We start from the raw sequence: 14,909 nt of genomic DNA, 5'->3' as shown, positions 1-14,909 counted from the left end.
ATTAGAGAATCGTTCAGTGAGACTTTTTCTAATGGAAAAACACTGGATTTGAGTCAATATAGCCGATTGAGTACACTTGTAATAAAAGAACTTGAGGGTGTGAAACTGTTCATGGGAGATCCGCAGACCTACCAAGGAATCAATCTGAACTTCACGTTCAACGTTAAAAACACAGATTTTCTCAACAACAAGTACAATTTCTTATCAAACTCCGCTAAAGAAAATATCCAATGGACGGTGCCCGGTTTTTACCCTCGAATTTTACAGGAGAAAACGTTAGCTGAGGGCGAGCGTGAGAGTTACGCTTACTGCGATCTCGACATAAGGAATGGCCCCGAGTATATGCACAAAGAAATGCTATTTAACACAAGACTTCTTGGTCCCCTGTTTTTGGGAAGATCCTTTCAGAGGATTGAATATGGAACATTAGTGAATGAAAATACTTTGAAAAGCTACTTTCTACAGAAAATTAGAATGGATTCGAGGACTTATGAACAAGATTTCATGGACGGTAATGGCAACTTCTTCTCTCAACAATAAAAAAACTTGAGACACAGACCTAATGTGATCATGGATTCGTAAGAGAAAAAGGGGGTGCGCTAGTCGTTTGCTGCACAAGTAGCTCTGATCTGACCAGAGATCTAAGAATCTGCAAAATTTGAATAAAAAGATCTTTGAACAAAATACTGAAGAAAAAAAGTAACTTTATTATGAAGCGAAAGACTAAAATTGAAAGAAAAGATCTAATGAAACGCCGAAAAAATTAGTTACTTTTTCTCGGTGATGTAATTGTCCAATGTTTTCAAATTTCCAGTTTTGGCTATTTCAATTGAATCAGGCAAAAACGTATGTTAAAAACGCGCAGTATTTTTTCACAAAGCTTGAAAAAAATTAATGATCACAGGTTTTGACATAATTTTTCTTCTCCAGTATATATATTTTTAAAACTGCGCCCAAAGAGTTCGTACTAGGCAGGGCGGATCTAGAATTTTCTCGAGGGGGCGGATTTTCAAAAAAATTCGAAAGTTTTGTCGATCTTTCTTAGGTCAACCAAATTGATTTTCTTAGCTCTCCCAAATAACTAAAAAGACCCTATTTTACCCAAATTTTATGCGTCGCAAGCAAATTTTTGAAAAAAAAACAAGCCAAAAAAGAAGGCCGGCTTTCTTGGAAAATTTTAACCAAAGTTTGCGTTTTTTAGCGCGCGCTTCTCCCTCAATATTAGTAAATATTGGCACCAAAATTCCGGCAGCCAAAATTGCATATCTCAAAATAGTACAAAGGGGGAAAGTCCGATGCCCCAGCCCCTCTCCCCCTAAATCCGCTACTGGTCCTAGGAATGAAGTTCAATTTCAAAGAAAGACTCAATTTCATCTACACTACGCTAAATTTGTGTCTGAATAGCCAAAAGCAGGCGAAATTATTAATGTTAATACGAGTTTGGCCAGATGCCGCACTTGACACTATGAAACTTTTTGTGGTAGCAAAACAGCTAAGCCGAGCATTTAAACACCAAATTTTTTTCTACTAACTTCGTGACGCAATTGAAGCAAAACATGACATAGCTAGGGGCATGTTCTAATACTTAGAGAACAATTTTTGTTTAAAAAAATTATTACGGTGCAGTTTCGATTCTAGAATTTAAACGAGGGATATTTCAAAAAAATGCAAACATTTCGCTTTTTTATAGATTGACCTAGTTTTTTAGGTTTGGCTAAACTTTTTTCTTGTGAAATTTCGTAGCCATGAACATTTGGTCGTCAAATGGGCTTGCTATAAAATCGTGCTTTTTTATTCCGAATGTGTCACTGAAAAAGACAAAAACTATCTATGGTTCAATTGGTGTGTTTTCTCCGCTCGGTTTTGAATACCTCAAACAAAGCTCGAACGAATCAAGAAGAGCATGATATAGTGACCCTATTGTTCATTTGATTTCAAAAACAATTTCAAAAGTCGTAAGAAAAACAAGAAAAACTTATATTGAGATTTCCAGTATAATTTGCACTTAATCAACTCTGTAATAAAAAAAGTGTTGCCTTCCTAGCTCGTTCTAATGCAATTTCAACAAAATTTTAACCAAGTAAATCAGTTTTGCAGAGAACTATCTAACTGATTCCACTCACAAAGTTAAGAGAAAAAGAAAACAAGGATGGCCGGTTGCTCTGCAAGTAGCACAGAATGATCCGACCATATTTTTTTAATGAAAAGAACCATTTTTTAAATTGCGTCTTTTGTTTTGGCGTGATGAGAGAATCTAAAGAGAAGCCTAACAATTTGATAGTGATGAAAAATAGCAACATTTGAGAACAGTTTTTCACATGCAAAAACATGAAATTTTGAAAAACTAAAAAATAAATTCAAAAAGTTGTGCGAAAATTTTGTCGAATTTTTTTATTCGTTCTTTAACTTTTATTCCCAAGAAGTGCTAAGAAGTTCACCGAAACTAATTTCAATTAAATCAATTTAAAAAAAGGTTAGTTTGGAGAAATGAAAACTAACTATTATAAGCCTGCTCGATCGCTTTGTTGACCTGAAGTTAGACGAAAAGATGAAAAAAAAAGGTTTTTTTTCGAAACTACCAGTTTCGAAACTACCAACTTTTTTGAGAAATTTTAAATGTCGTTTGAAGCATGTCTGAAATGTTTCTCATATTATTTATCACTCAACACACTACGATGATTTTTTGTGGTAGCTAGTTTTGCGTGGAAAACAAAAAAGAAAAAACTAAAACACCCGAATATGAACTTCGCCCGCAGTTTCAGTAGTCAGAACGAAAAAAATCTATTTGAAATTCTGATTGGATGGATTTCCGAGCTTATGGCAAATTAAACGAAATGCTACTTTAAATTTAAATTTATGAAAAGCCGAAATATGATAAACATGGCCAACAAACAGTTGAAAAAGAGTCAAAGAACGCAAGTAAACGGAAAAAAAATAAGGACTTAGTTTTTATAAAAAAAATCTCAATTTTGGAATCTTAAAGAAAAATAGATGCCCATCAAGCTCTTTGAATTTCTAGAATAATTTATGATTGACACTTTTGGGATAAAATTAACCATTTTGGGAAAACTGTATCAATAAGTAAGTTTTTTATCGCGCAGGGAAACCTGGAAATTAAATTCCTCTTTTGAAATTGAAAATCGAAATCATAAGTCAAACCGCGAAAAAGGGAAGATTTGCTGACAAAATGATCATCAACTATATGAGAGTCTGAACTATGTTCATCGACTCTTAACAAGCTGTGCTTTTTATGCAGCTACAAATTAAACTAAACTATAACAAACTACTTATTTTAAGGACGCTGCTTGGCGTTGCCTGATGATGCTTGCGAAATTTGTATGATGCATCAATTCGGCATGCACAGGACCCAAGATGACGTGTCGGGAAAATGCCTGAAGTTTGAACCAATAAACGAACCAATCAAGAAGTGCTACTGGACGCAGCCGGAGCCACTGGGCGGGCACTTAGCAAGCTACAATATTTACGAGCCAGATTTCAAAGAACACATTCCACTATGCAGCAATGTGCCGAGTGATCTTCGAGACCATTTAGCCGCATTTACAACAGCGTCTACCTTTACGACCACCAGCATACCTGACGCATCAGAAATCTCAATTGCTGAAATGAGAGAAGAAAGTTCAGCTAATATTTTAAAACTCAGCTATGAACCGATAATAATGTTATGGTTGTTATTGATATACTAGCAGTATTTCAAAAAATCAAACTATTTTGAAATTTTTGTAACAAAGGAAGTATCTGATAATCTCTGGGCTTTTTTTATAACCGTTTCATAATTTTTTTTTGAAATTTACCATTTTTTGGATACCCTCTATAAAATCTTTTTCGAAAATCTAATGTAAACAACACACTAAGATTATTATTAGCAAGCAGTTTAGATTGAAACATTTGTTTCAATATTGTCTGATATATATCTGAAGGGTTACTTCATAGAGTAGTTGTCTCAAAACAACGTCTGTTCGTCGCGATATATCTATCTTTTTGGCTATACGTGTGTGCTGTTCCTTCCCATACTATTGTTCCGACTTTCGAAGAAAGTGCGGAATATCTATGCTTGGTGCGTTTTTTTTTTTAATTCAGTCAATTTTTGACTTGTTAACTAAGCGTTTTGACGGAACGATTCACTGTTCGTATTTTAAAAGAACATTTTAATAGTTTTACGTTCGCATTATTGTTCCGACTTTAGAAGAAAACGGAATATTTATGCTCGGTGTGGTTTTTTTTATTCAGTCAATTTTCACCGATCGAAATAAAAATTTTCAACAGAAATTTTTTTATACCCCATTGAAGATATCGACTGCCTGAGTTCAAATGTAAAAAGATAATTCACCTCCAATTTTTTTGATAAAGTTCTTGAGTTTCGAAAATGGCCAAACTTGCCATGTTCTGGACAAAAATGTGCGCGGTTTGATGAGTTTATTCATAATGCTGAGAACGTAACGCGATTTATTTATGCGTGGCGAATTATCCCTCTCACCAAAATCGTTCCAAATTGAATTGAGGCTAGCTAATTGGTCGTATTCAATTTGTACGACTAAAAATTTTACACTTTGACATTGTCCAAAATGTATAGGTTTTCAATATTTTTGTTTCAAAAAACTGTTCGATACGAACTAAAGGGCAGTCGAAACATTCAGGGCTTAGCCCTGATTACGAGCAGTCTTATTTTACAGTAGCTAAGTTTAGTTTAGTGTATCATGAGGTACACTATTTTAACATTTTACAACTATCTGGGAGATATTGTAACCCTAAGCTCAAATTTAAAAATATATATTACATATGATCGTTTTTCACAAAATTACGTTCGTTCGCAAATTGTTAATTTGGCCAGTTTGGGATAATTTAAGTGCGATATATTGAGTACTTATATCACGCGTAAGAAGCAAATTAATGAGTTCCAAATTGAATTGAGGCCAGCAATGTGTTCTTATTATCACAATACGAGACGATAAACACACCCTTAGTTTTTTACTTAGCGTGGGGGGATGTAAAATGAAGAAAAAAATTCTCAATATTTTTCGTGTTTTCGGTAAAGCTGGGAAAACACTGGTTAAGCGAAGATAGGGGCGAGACCAAATTTTTCAATCAGCCTAATAAACCACATAAACTGATCAGAGTAAAATGTTTTTTAGGTTTTTATTGTTCCGACTTTCGAAGGTGCGGAATATCTAGGCTTGGCGTGGTTTTTTTATTTAGTCAATTTTCGACTTCTGAAGTAGTCGTTTTGATAAAATGTTTTTATACCATCTGAAAGATATTGCAGTCCTGAGTTCAAATCTGAAAAGATATTTTTTGTAATCATTTGTTGTTAAGTTACGGGCTTTTGAAAGTTGTTTATTTGGTCGAATTGGTTCTTTCTTTTGCTTGTTGTGTTCTTATAACTTGCGTAAGCGGCAAATTAATGTTCCAAATTGAAGTGAGGCCAGCAAATTAATCATATTAACAAAAAACGAGGTGCTAAAGACACCCTCAGTACTTTAGATAGCGCGTGGATGGATAAATTGATGAAAAAATGAATCAATTTTTTCTCAAATATTTCATCAATAATTCAACAAAAAAAAACATTTTAATTGCCTAAAGTGCATTAAATTGGCCTTAACTATCCGAGTTTTGCAATTTTTTTTCAATTTAAGAAATCTGCACTGGCTCTTCTGACGTAGTGCGCAGATGTAGTGTAGTTGTACTAGTATGTTCCGTCACCAGCCTAGGGATTTAGGGTATACTGAGTCGACGGACAGATTAGTGAGGTATTGTCGATCACTGACGGGATCGTTGAAGTCTCCCAAAAAGTGGTCAGATAGAGTTCGATTGAGAAATGTCGCATGAAAATGTTGTCTGACATTATCAAGAATTCATTGGGTTCAAGGGTCTTATGCAAACTGATATTCATCTTCGATCTGTAAAGCATTCACTCGTCTTTCGTCTTTCATCATTGCATTGGTTGAAAGTGGACGAAAAATCTTTACAAACATAAATTACTGCAAAATTTCAGTTATTTGTGCATGTTGATTGTGCTAGTTATTTTGTAGAAGCTTTTTATTATTTCGTCAACCCAATTCTTAATGTTCTTCTTTTTCTATGGAAGTCAAAACCATAATGTATCGGAAAGGCTCGAAGCATTTTACTCATTCAGTACTAAAATCAATTGAAATCATTACCAGCATTTGTTTAATAAGAGAAATATTAAAGCCAAATGTTTGTATGAATGCGCATCCCTGAATGTTTGTGGTGGACCGTATCGTGTCTGAAGTGTTTTTAAATAAGCAATTCAGTGAAATGTTCAATGAAAAAAAATCTAAATAAATGCTCGCAGATAGATCCTATTTGCTGCATCGCAAGCTGAAAATGGGCGAGTCACATGAGATATGGCCTTTTGTGTAAACAAAAGATATAAATCGTGGGTGAAGTTGACTGACGTAAGGCCCATTGAACCATGGGTGGAACAATGGCGTGGAGCTGGACAAGAGTTACACGAGGGGCAAAGCTGCTTTTCGGTAGGCGAAATTGTTATTCCGGTTTCTCAGCTCTCCTCAGCGCTTCATTTTCACAACCTTGTCTTGCCAAAAGTTCAAGTATATTTGTCCGCCGAAAGTTTTGCTAAAAAGTAACAGCATGCACTAAATTTTGAAAACCGCACTAGCTGTCATTACATGTGATCAAAAGGAACATCGCGCGTGAACTATTTTATCGAACAGTTGCCATCAAACCAAAGAAGCGATAATTTGAATGAAGCTTTTTATCCAAATATTGAGTCTTTGCTTGTTGGTGTCTGAACGGATGCCTGTCTTCTCATTGAATACTCAGTGCAAAACTGTAATTACTACATTCAACAATCATTGCCTATGTAATGAAAATTCCAAAATAACAGTGTGCAAAATAGTTGGCCAAGGTGCGGATATTCCATCTCTTCTAAAAATCCGTAATTTAGTTGCAGATGAATTTCATGAGAGTTTTAAAATTCAATTACCAGACGTCAATGAGGAACTTGACACGATTCGTCTTGACATAAAGCTGGAAAGTCTTCAGATTAGAAACGTAACATTGCTTTTTGCAAAATTGGCTGAAAAATGGAAACTTCTAGAGATTATTAGCATCAAGATACGAAATATGTCAAAATTAATCCCACAGGAAGTTGAAAGAATACCCCAAATAATTCAGTTGTCATCGATGACTACTTTCTATATCTCCGATTGCTTTGGTGATATCAAAACGGACGCGATTCTCGATTTGGATAGTTTCAATTTTGCGCACATCTTCAAAGCGGTTGGCATAAAAAACGTAGAAGTTTTATTCAGTGATCCGTTTAGAGCTGCATTTAGCCACAGCTCTTCGTATTACGAAGTTCAAAAACTGAAGATTGCGAATCATACGACTAACTACTTGCTCACGCGTCAACATGAGAAGTTCGTTTGGGGTGTTAGAGAATTCTACCCTACTTTTTTACTCGATAAAAGCTACGCCGACGAGTTGGAGTCATTTTACGTCGAGATATACGACGGGCCCAAGTACCTAACTAAAGACATGCTCTACTATGTTCCAAAAATTACGAGTATTTATTTTGGCGTTATTTTGGAAAGAATTGAATATGGCACGTTGGTTTTGGGAAACTCTTGGCTAAAATTAACTCAACTTGTTACTGACAAAGGAACTGTAAATATGCACAAATTTGGAATCAGTTTTGAAGCAGGCGATTGTCACTTAATTGAAAATTTAGAGATTTGTGAAATATGCATGATGCATCAGTACGGCTTGCATATGGTGAAAGACAGTGTAAGAAAGCTTTGCGAGGCGAAAAAACTACCACCTAACGATTTAAAACTTTGCTATTGGAGAGACCCACTTCCGGTTCCGAGTTCAGTAGAAGCGCATCGCATTGATCAATCCAGTTCACAATATGGTGTTGAGGTATGTGATGAAATCCCCGAAGACGTACGAAAGTTTTTAAGTGGCGTGACTGAACTGGAAACCAACACAACAACTCCCACCCAATCTGGTTCGGTGGATGCAACTGAAACCCCAGCTGATACTAAATCATCAGAAAACGAAGGTGAACCTGATTCTAAAAAAGGATTTTCAACAAAATTGTCTCCGATTACAGCTATATCTCTGGCTTCAATTTTGGCGATTAAAATTTAGAACGTTAAATGTTTCTTAATTTTGCCCAGGAACTGCAAAAACCTAAGAGAACAACTCTTCCTTTTATTGATTGCTGATTTCTGTTTTGAAGTTGAAGTAATTGTACATTTCTATAGCTCAGTTTTCTGCTATAACTTAAAAACTGCCGCATTTATAACAAACTGCTGCATTCAACTGCGGCAGCCATTAATACAAGCTGCATTGAAAGCGTTAAATTAGGCGACCAGACTTCATGCTGTTTAAGAAACTAGATTGAACATATCGGCTGAAAACAGAAATGCGCGAAACTTATTTGAAAAAGACTTACTTAAAACGCATATACCGCTTGCTTCTATTGTGTGTCGAGAAAAATTTGTTTGAATCTTTAGAGTTTTTGTCTGATTTAGAGAAATTAAAAAGCAATCTAGAGATTTTTTTATTCAAAAATTTCTCTTTTAGGCGAAAAAGATTTTTATTTGTTGTTTGTTAATCCTTTTTTTGAAGAACTGTTGTCAATTAAGCCTAACATACTAACTTTTTTGCATTTGTTTTGTCCTCTTTCCACTCCACGCACAAAAACGACACCAATTTGAAAAAAAAAAACTTAATTTTTTTTAAAGTTTTTTATTGTGCTTCTTGCACAACCACTGGTCATCCTTGTCAGCTTATAGATTTCCCAGCGGAGAAAAACTTGCCCATGACCCAAGTGCCCCAATTATGAGCACTTTATGGAAAAAATTTTGAAACAAAAGTCTTGAAATAGTTTTGGCACATTTTTTTCTGCAAAATTCTAGAGTTGAAAAAAGAAAATGCTTTGGTTGCTTAGAATTCATTGATTATTTTCTACCTTTCAGCTAACGGTAGCTTTGTTTGCAAGGTTCCAATGCATGAATCGAAAAAACTGGACGCTCACAATTATTTCTACAGAAACCATGCCGACGAAAAAACGCATTAAAACCATTGAAGATGGTCTTTTCAAAGAGCATTTATGTCAGAATTCTTCGAAAAACACTAAGCTGAACTTCTGCAGTACAAAAAAACGTTTCCGATCAATATGACGCAAAACTTGTCATCGAAAGCGAAGCTGCAATAGGCAGGTATAGGCGAAAGCGAGAAAACAATTTATGAATGCTCAAAATATATCAAACAATGAACATCAAAATTATGCTTAAAAATAAAACTCGCAGACTGGGGAATCGAGCTCCCTACTGACCTACCTTTTTCAGCACAGAATTTTTTTTACCACTATACTGATTAGTGTGTCCAACTGTAACTGAATTGAAAACTGTAACTGAAACTGTTACTGCACAACTGAAATGGTTTTGATCAACTGAAACTGTAACTGGAACTGAAACAGCCGGATGTTTTGAACTGTAACTGAAACTGTAACTGAAACCAACTCCGGTCCTTGTTTCAGTTAGAGTTTCAGTTACAGTTGCAGTTTCAGTTTCAGATAGCTTAGTATAAATACTTGACGCAATTCATACGTTTCCAGATCGAGATGGCAGCAACAACAACTGGTCGCAAGAAGAAAACTTTCCGAGTTTGTTCACTCCGCCTCCATCTGCATCGCAACCCGAAGAAATAGCCGTTAAGCTTTCGGCCCAGTTTGAGAGCTATTGCGCGAATATCTCTACTTACGAACACATGAAACCGGGATTTGACATTGATCTCAAACATCACTCGGAATACCTTCACAAGTTTTGGCGCGACAGACTATCTACTGTTCCTGAGTTGTCTCAGTTTGCGTGTTTCAGCGGCGCTGGAGTCGGAGTTGAAAGACTTTTTTCGGGAGCAGCCATCCAAGCGGAAGGAAGACTTAGAGTGCTGTCGAACACTGGGCTCCGTGAAAGAACAATGATTGCGAGTAACCGTGACTTGATTGAATGACTTGACTTTTGATTGAACTCGTTAAGTTTTTGTTTCTTTGTAAGTTTTGTTTTCAAATTCAACATGTTGTTTGATTCAATTTTTCCAACTGAAAGCTTCAACTGAAACTGTAACTGAAACTGAAAGAAAAAAACTGTAAAAACTGTAACTGTAACTGAAATGGAAAGACCCGGAAAATCAGAACTGTAACTTTAACTGAAACTGAAAAACAGACGAAAAGAATTCAGTTGGACACACTAATACTGATGGAGCTGCAATACGAATTCTTTACTTTAGCACTTTTGCGATGAACCCCAGATATCAATGATTTACACGTTTCTCAAAACAAATAGAACACATGCAGCTAACATAATAACTCAAAAAACGTAAGATACTCAAAAAAAAATACTTCCAAGATTTAAAATTGACCGGTAAAACTATAGGTTGCAAAATCCCGAATGGATTACTCTTTCTGATTCTCAATTAGGCTGGCCTTATTGGTTGAATTTTGGCAATGAGAAAAATACTTCGTTAAATCTGAGTGTTCCTAGAAAAAAACTGATAAATGCAGCAAGATGAAACGACTATCGGAAAATTTTGAGAAAGCAAAATAAATTCACCGTTTTCAAGTCAGATAAACATAATAAAGGCATAGCCTATGTATCGAAAAACATTTAACCTAGAGGTGCAACTTTTGCTTCAGTTGCGCTTTTCACGCAAATTTATGAATCACAGTAAGCCTCTAATTTTGTCATTATATTTTGAACACACCATCTTAGACAATTTGAATCATTTGCAAAGGGTGCCGTTTTATGAAAGCCATCAGCCACAGGTGAATTTCTACACAAAATAGCCTTTTGAGCTTTTTCATGGGCCTCAAAAATACAAAACCAATCATTGAAGCCTTCCAATATGAAGTCTAAATCCCTATGCAGGAACGAACAAAGTTATAAAAGTGAATTCAGAAAATAGAGCAGCTATATACGAGAATACATTATTCAGAAATGGCGATATAACAAATGCTACTGAGTGCCTACACACTTTTCGCGAGTGTTTTTAGTTTCCTGAGTTTTTAATAGTTCCAATTCAGTTTTTGCCAAATCTACATCAGCACTTTTCTCGATTAACTCTTTCCTCACTCGGTTCAATTCTTGTTGAAAACCTTTAGTCTCTTTCAATAAGCCTGAATATTTTTCTTCCATCAGTTTTAATTTTTCGTCTTTGCATTCTGAAATTTCAAGAGCATCTTGCTCCTTGTTTTTTTGTTTCTCCTCCATCAAACCTAGCTTCAGTTCCAACTTTCGATTTTTCTGCCGCAACTCTGCCAATTGTCGTCTGTAATTGTTAATGGTCAGTTGATCTTCGTTCGAACTTCTCTGATCTATTTGCAGCTTACTGATTTTTTCTTCGTATTTCTGATGGATCTCGCTCATCAGAAACAACTCCTTGTTCAGAGTTTGCAACTGCCTTTCGATCAGAGCTTGTGAGTCTACTTTTCGCGTAAGCTTGTTCCGAATTTCAGAACATTCAAAAATCTTTGCCTTAATTCTTGCGTTTTCTATTGAAAGATTTGCAGCTTTTTTCTTTTCGTGGTTCAATTCGTCTTTTAATCTTGTAGTCTGATTTTCAAAGCTAGCCGATGATTCTTTCGCTAAAAACAACTCTTCGCGTAACTCTACCATTTTCAAATTAAATTGCCCGTTTTTAGTTTCTAGGTCTTCCAGCGTTTTACGCATTTTACTGTTTTCGAGGTTTCTTTGCTCTAACTCAGCATTCACACGCTCAACTTCAAGTTCTAATCGATGACATTTGAATTTCATTTCATTATCGCGGTCTGCGCGTTCTCCAAGCTGCAATTTATAAAAGTACACTGCACTCCTTTCCATGGACAACTCCGCCTTCAATTCCATTTCACTTCTGAACTCAGGATTTTCAGCACAATGGAGGCAAAACTCGCCAATAAACGCAGTATTTTTACAGTGAGTGTAATTTAAACAAGTAGGGTTGTCTCTAGAAACACAGTCGGCTTTTTGTTCGACTAGTTTTGGCCCATAATTAGAATCGAACTCTCCGGACAATTTAGGAACAACTAGTTTTTCATCACAAGGCCCCTTCGATTTTTCACAAACAAGGTAAAAGACTGGCATGCTTCTGAACACCTGTTCCAGAAAACATCGTTGCATCTCTCTATCACCTGATTTACATAATCGCTGATATATACTGTGGAAAACATTGATGGTTTTTATTGGATTTATATGAAAGAGTCTTTCAATCAAGCGTTTCATATATAAGGTAAACTTGTTCAACTCTTTTGGCACTGTCTTGATGTAATCTTTTTCTAACATAATGATCGACAGAACTTCGTAAAGTCCCTCGGCATACACGGAATCTTCGGCAAACAATTTAGGAAATCGGAATAGAATCAAAGATATGAAATTGAAACAGTTGGCTGATAGTTCGGGCAGTGAATTCTCTCGCAAGAACCGCAAAACCTGCTCAATGATTCCACCTTCGCTTATGCTTTCATGGAGTTCGTTTTCTACTATCATATTTTTTTCACCCGAACACAATATTGAAAATTTACTAACTGTATCCGCAAATACTTCAGGGTTTCCGCTGTTTTTGAACAGCATGTCTTTCAGGAATACCAGCAATGCACAAATTTCATCATTAGTTGTGAGACTTGAAATTTCAGAGTCCGTTGGCAGGCCATGACTTCCATTGTACTTTTTATCCATTTTAACAAAAACAAATGACCTGAAATTGAATAATGGTTAGTTCTTTAAATGCTACAATGATCCTGAAGCTGTGTAAAACTTTGTTGAGAAAAATACCATTCTTTTCACGCAGAGGCGAAGCTGTGCTTCGCAAACAATTGCGGGAACATGACCAAAAAGCAGCTCTATCAAGTGAAAAAAGAAAAAATAGAATTTAGCCTTAAATTAGCAAAAACTCGGCTACGTGTCGGATTCGAATCTGCGACCTAGCAAATTTGAGTCTCACGCACTAACCACTTAGCCACGGATGCTTAAAATCCCCAAAAACTAGCCACTAATAAGGCAGCTACATATCCTCATAAATTGTCAATTCGATGCAGCAGAAGTAGCACCAAATGAAAAAGACACAATTTTTGCATTAAACAAATTGGAAAGCATGAAGCCAACTTATCTAGAAACACAGATGCGAAGTTGCGCTTCGCAAACACTTACAAGAAAACGATCAAAAAGCAGCTCTATCAAGTGAAATGAGCAAAAACTCGGCCACGTGTCGGATTCGAACCTGCGGTCTACCAAATATGAGTCTCACGCACTTACCACGCAGCCACGGCTGCTTACAATCCCCGAAAACTAGCCACCAATAACCCAGCTACATATGCTATTAAATTGTCAGCTCGATGCAGCAAAAGTAGCATCAAATACAAAATAACACATTTTGTATATAATAAATTGGAAAGCATAAAGCCAAATTATGTATAAGCTAGCGCATGACTCGCACGTACAGTGCTTTAAAAAGATCGTTGCACAATAAGTTAGCTTCCTAAAACATGTGGTAAAAAACTTATTGCAACCGTTAAGATGAACTGGGCTCATGTATCAGGCGTTTCTACTTCATAAAAAAACCCACATCTCGGAAAAAGATTTGAGCAGTCAAATTTGGAGGGCTGATTTGCAACGCCGAATGGGTAACGCCACATCTCGGAAAGCAAAAAGACTTGAGCACTCACATTTGGAGGGAATAACTGCAACCTCTGAGTGTACCTTGACTGCACTCCAACATAGGGTTAAGAATTTCAAGTTCCATTAATTTTTTTATATCAAACTTGTTTGAAAAACAATAAATTTAAAAAATCATAAACGCCATACTCGAAAACCAAAAAGATTTGAGTAGTCATACTTGCAGGCCAGATTTACTACCCTTGATTGTACCCTGATAGCACCCCACTACAGCGTTGAGAAAATCCAGTTCGGTTAGTTTTTTTATATCTAAGGTATTTGAAAAAAAATGAAAATTTTTTTTTATAAACGCCACTTCTCGAAAATCATAAGGATGTATATAGTCATACCTGGACGCAAAATTTGCAATTCCTGAGTCTACCCTGACAGCCTCCCCAAAACAGGGTTGATAATTTCAAGGATATTAAGTTTTTTTTACATCTAAGTTTTTTAAAAAATGAAAAAATACATAAAAAACGCCACATCTCGAAAACCAATAACGCCATATCTCGAAAAGCAAAATAATTTGAGCCATCATACTTGGACGCCAGACTTGCAACCCCGGCATGTACCCTGACAGCTGCCCGGATTTTACGTTTGGGTAGTTTTTTATATCCAAGTTTAAAAAAATGAAAAAAATCATTAAAAAAACGCCTTAACTCGATTACTAAAAAGATTTGAGCAGTCACCATTGACAGTCAGAATTGCAACTTCTCAATTTATACCCTGGTCGTGAACCACTATAGAATTGAAAACTCCAAATTGGTTTAATTTCTTTATATCTAAGTTTTTTGAAAAAAAAATAAATAATAAAAAACGCCATATCGAAAACCAAAAGGATTTGAGCCGTCATACTTGGACGCTAGATTTGCAACCCCTGAGTGTACCCTGAGATCCCCACTATAGGATTGAGAATTTCAAAAATAATCAAGTAAACTTTGAAGCAAAAATTTTGATAGTTTTACGTTGCGAATAGAGGGAAAAATTTAAGAGTTAGAGCATTCGAGCTCCAACAGATTTTGAAACGCTGACTTGAGTTAACTTTTCAACCCTTGCAATGTTTTGGCCTTCTAACAGACCAACATAGAAACTTCTTAAACATGTGCCAAATGAAGTTTCAAAATACGATATAGCTAAAACCTGAGTGTACCCTGACAGCCTCCCCAAACAGGGTTGATAATTTCAAGATTATTT

General features: G+C 35.9%; 1 protein-coding gene across 1 annotated transcript; it reads right to left on the bottom strand.

The window, feature by feature from the left end:
* Window positions 1–10,731: 10,731 nt before the first annotated feature.
* On the bottom strand, window positions 10,732–12,755 carry LOC134844100 (uncharacterized). The gene has a single exon (XM_063860582.1). The coding sequence runs from the start codon at window positions 12,738–12,740 to the stop codon at window positions 11,025–11,027; it is 1,716 nt and encodes a 571-aa protein (XP_063716652.1). The 5' UTR covers window positions 12,741–12,755; the 3' UTR covers window positions 10,732–11,024.
* Between the last annotated feature and the right edge of the window lie 2,154 nt (window positions 12,756–14,909).

The sequence above is a fragment of the Symsagittifera roscoffensis genome, chromosome 4, assembly GCF_963678635.1.
Source record: "Symsagittifera roscoffensis chromosome 4, txSymRosc1.1, whole genome shotgun sequence".
Classification (NCBI taxonomy): Eukaryota; Metazoa; Xenacoelomorpha; order Acoela; family Convolutidae; genus Symsagittifera; species Symsagittifera roscoffensis.
This window is presented reverse-complemented; position numbering and strand designations above follow the sequence as displayed.

What these genes read in the sequence shown, in the direction of transcription:
- LOC134844100 (XM_063860582.1), bottom strand. Translation starts at nt 12,740, where the DNA reads ATGGATAAAAAGTACAATGGAAGTCATGGCCTGCCAACGGACTCTGAA.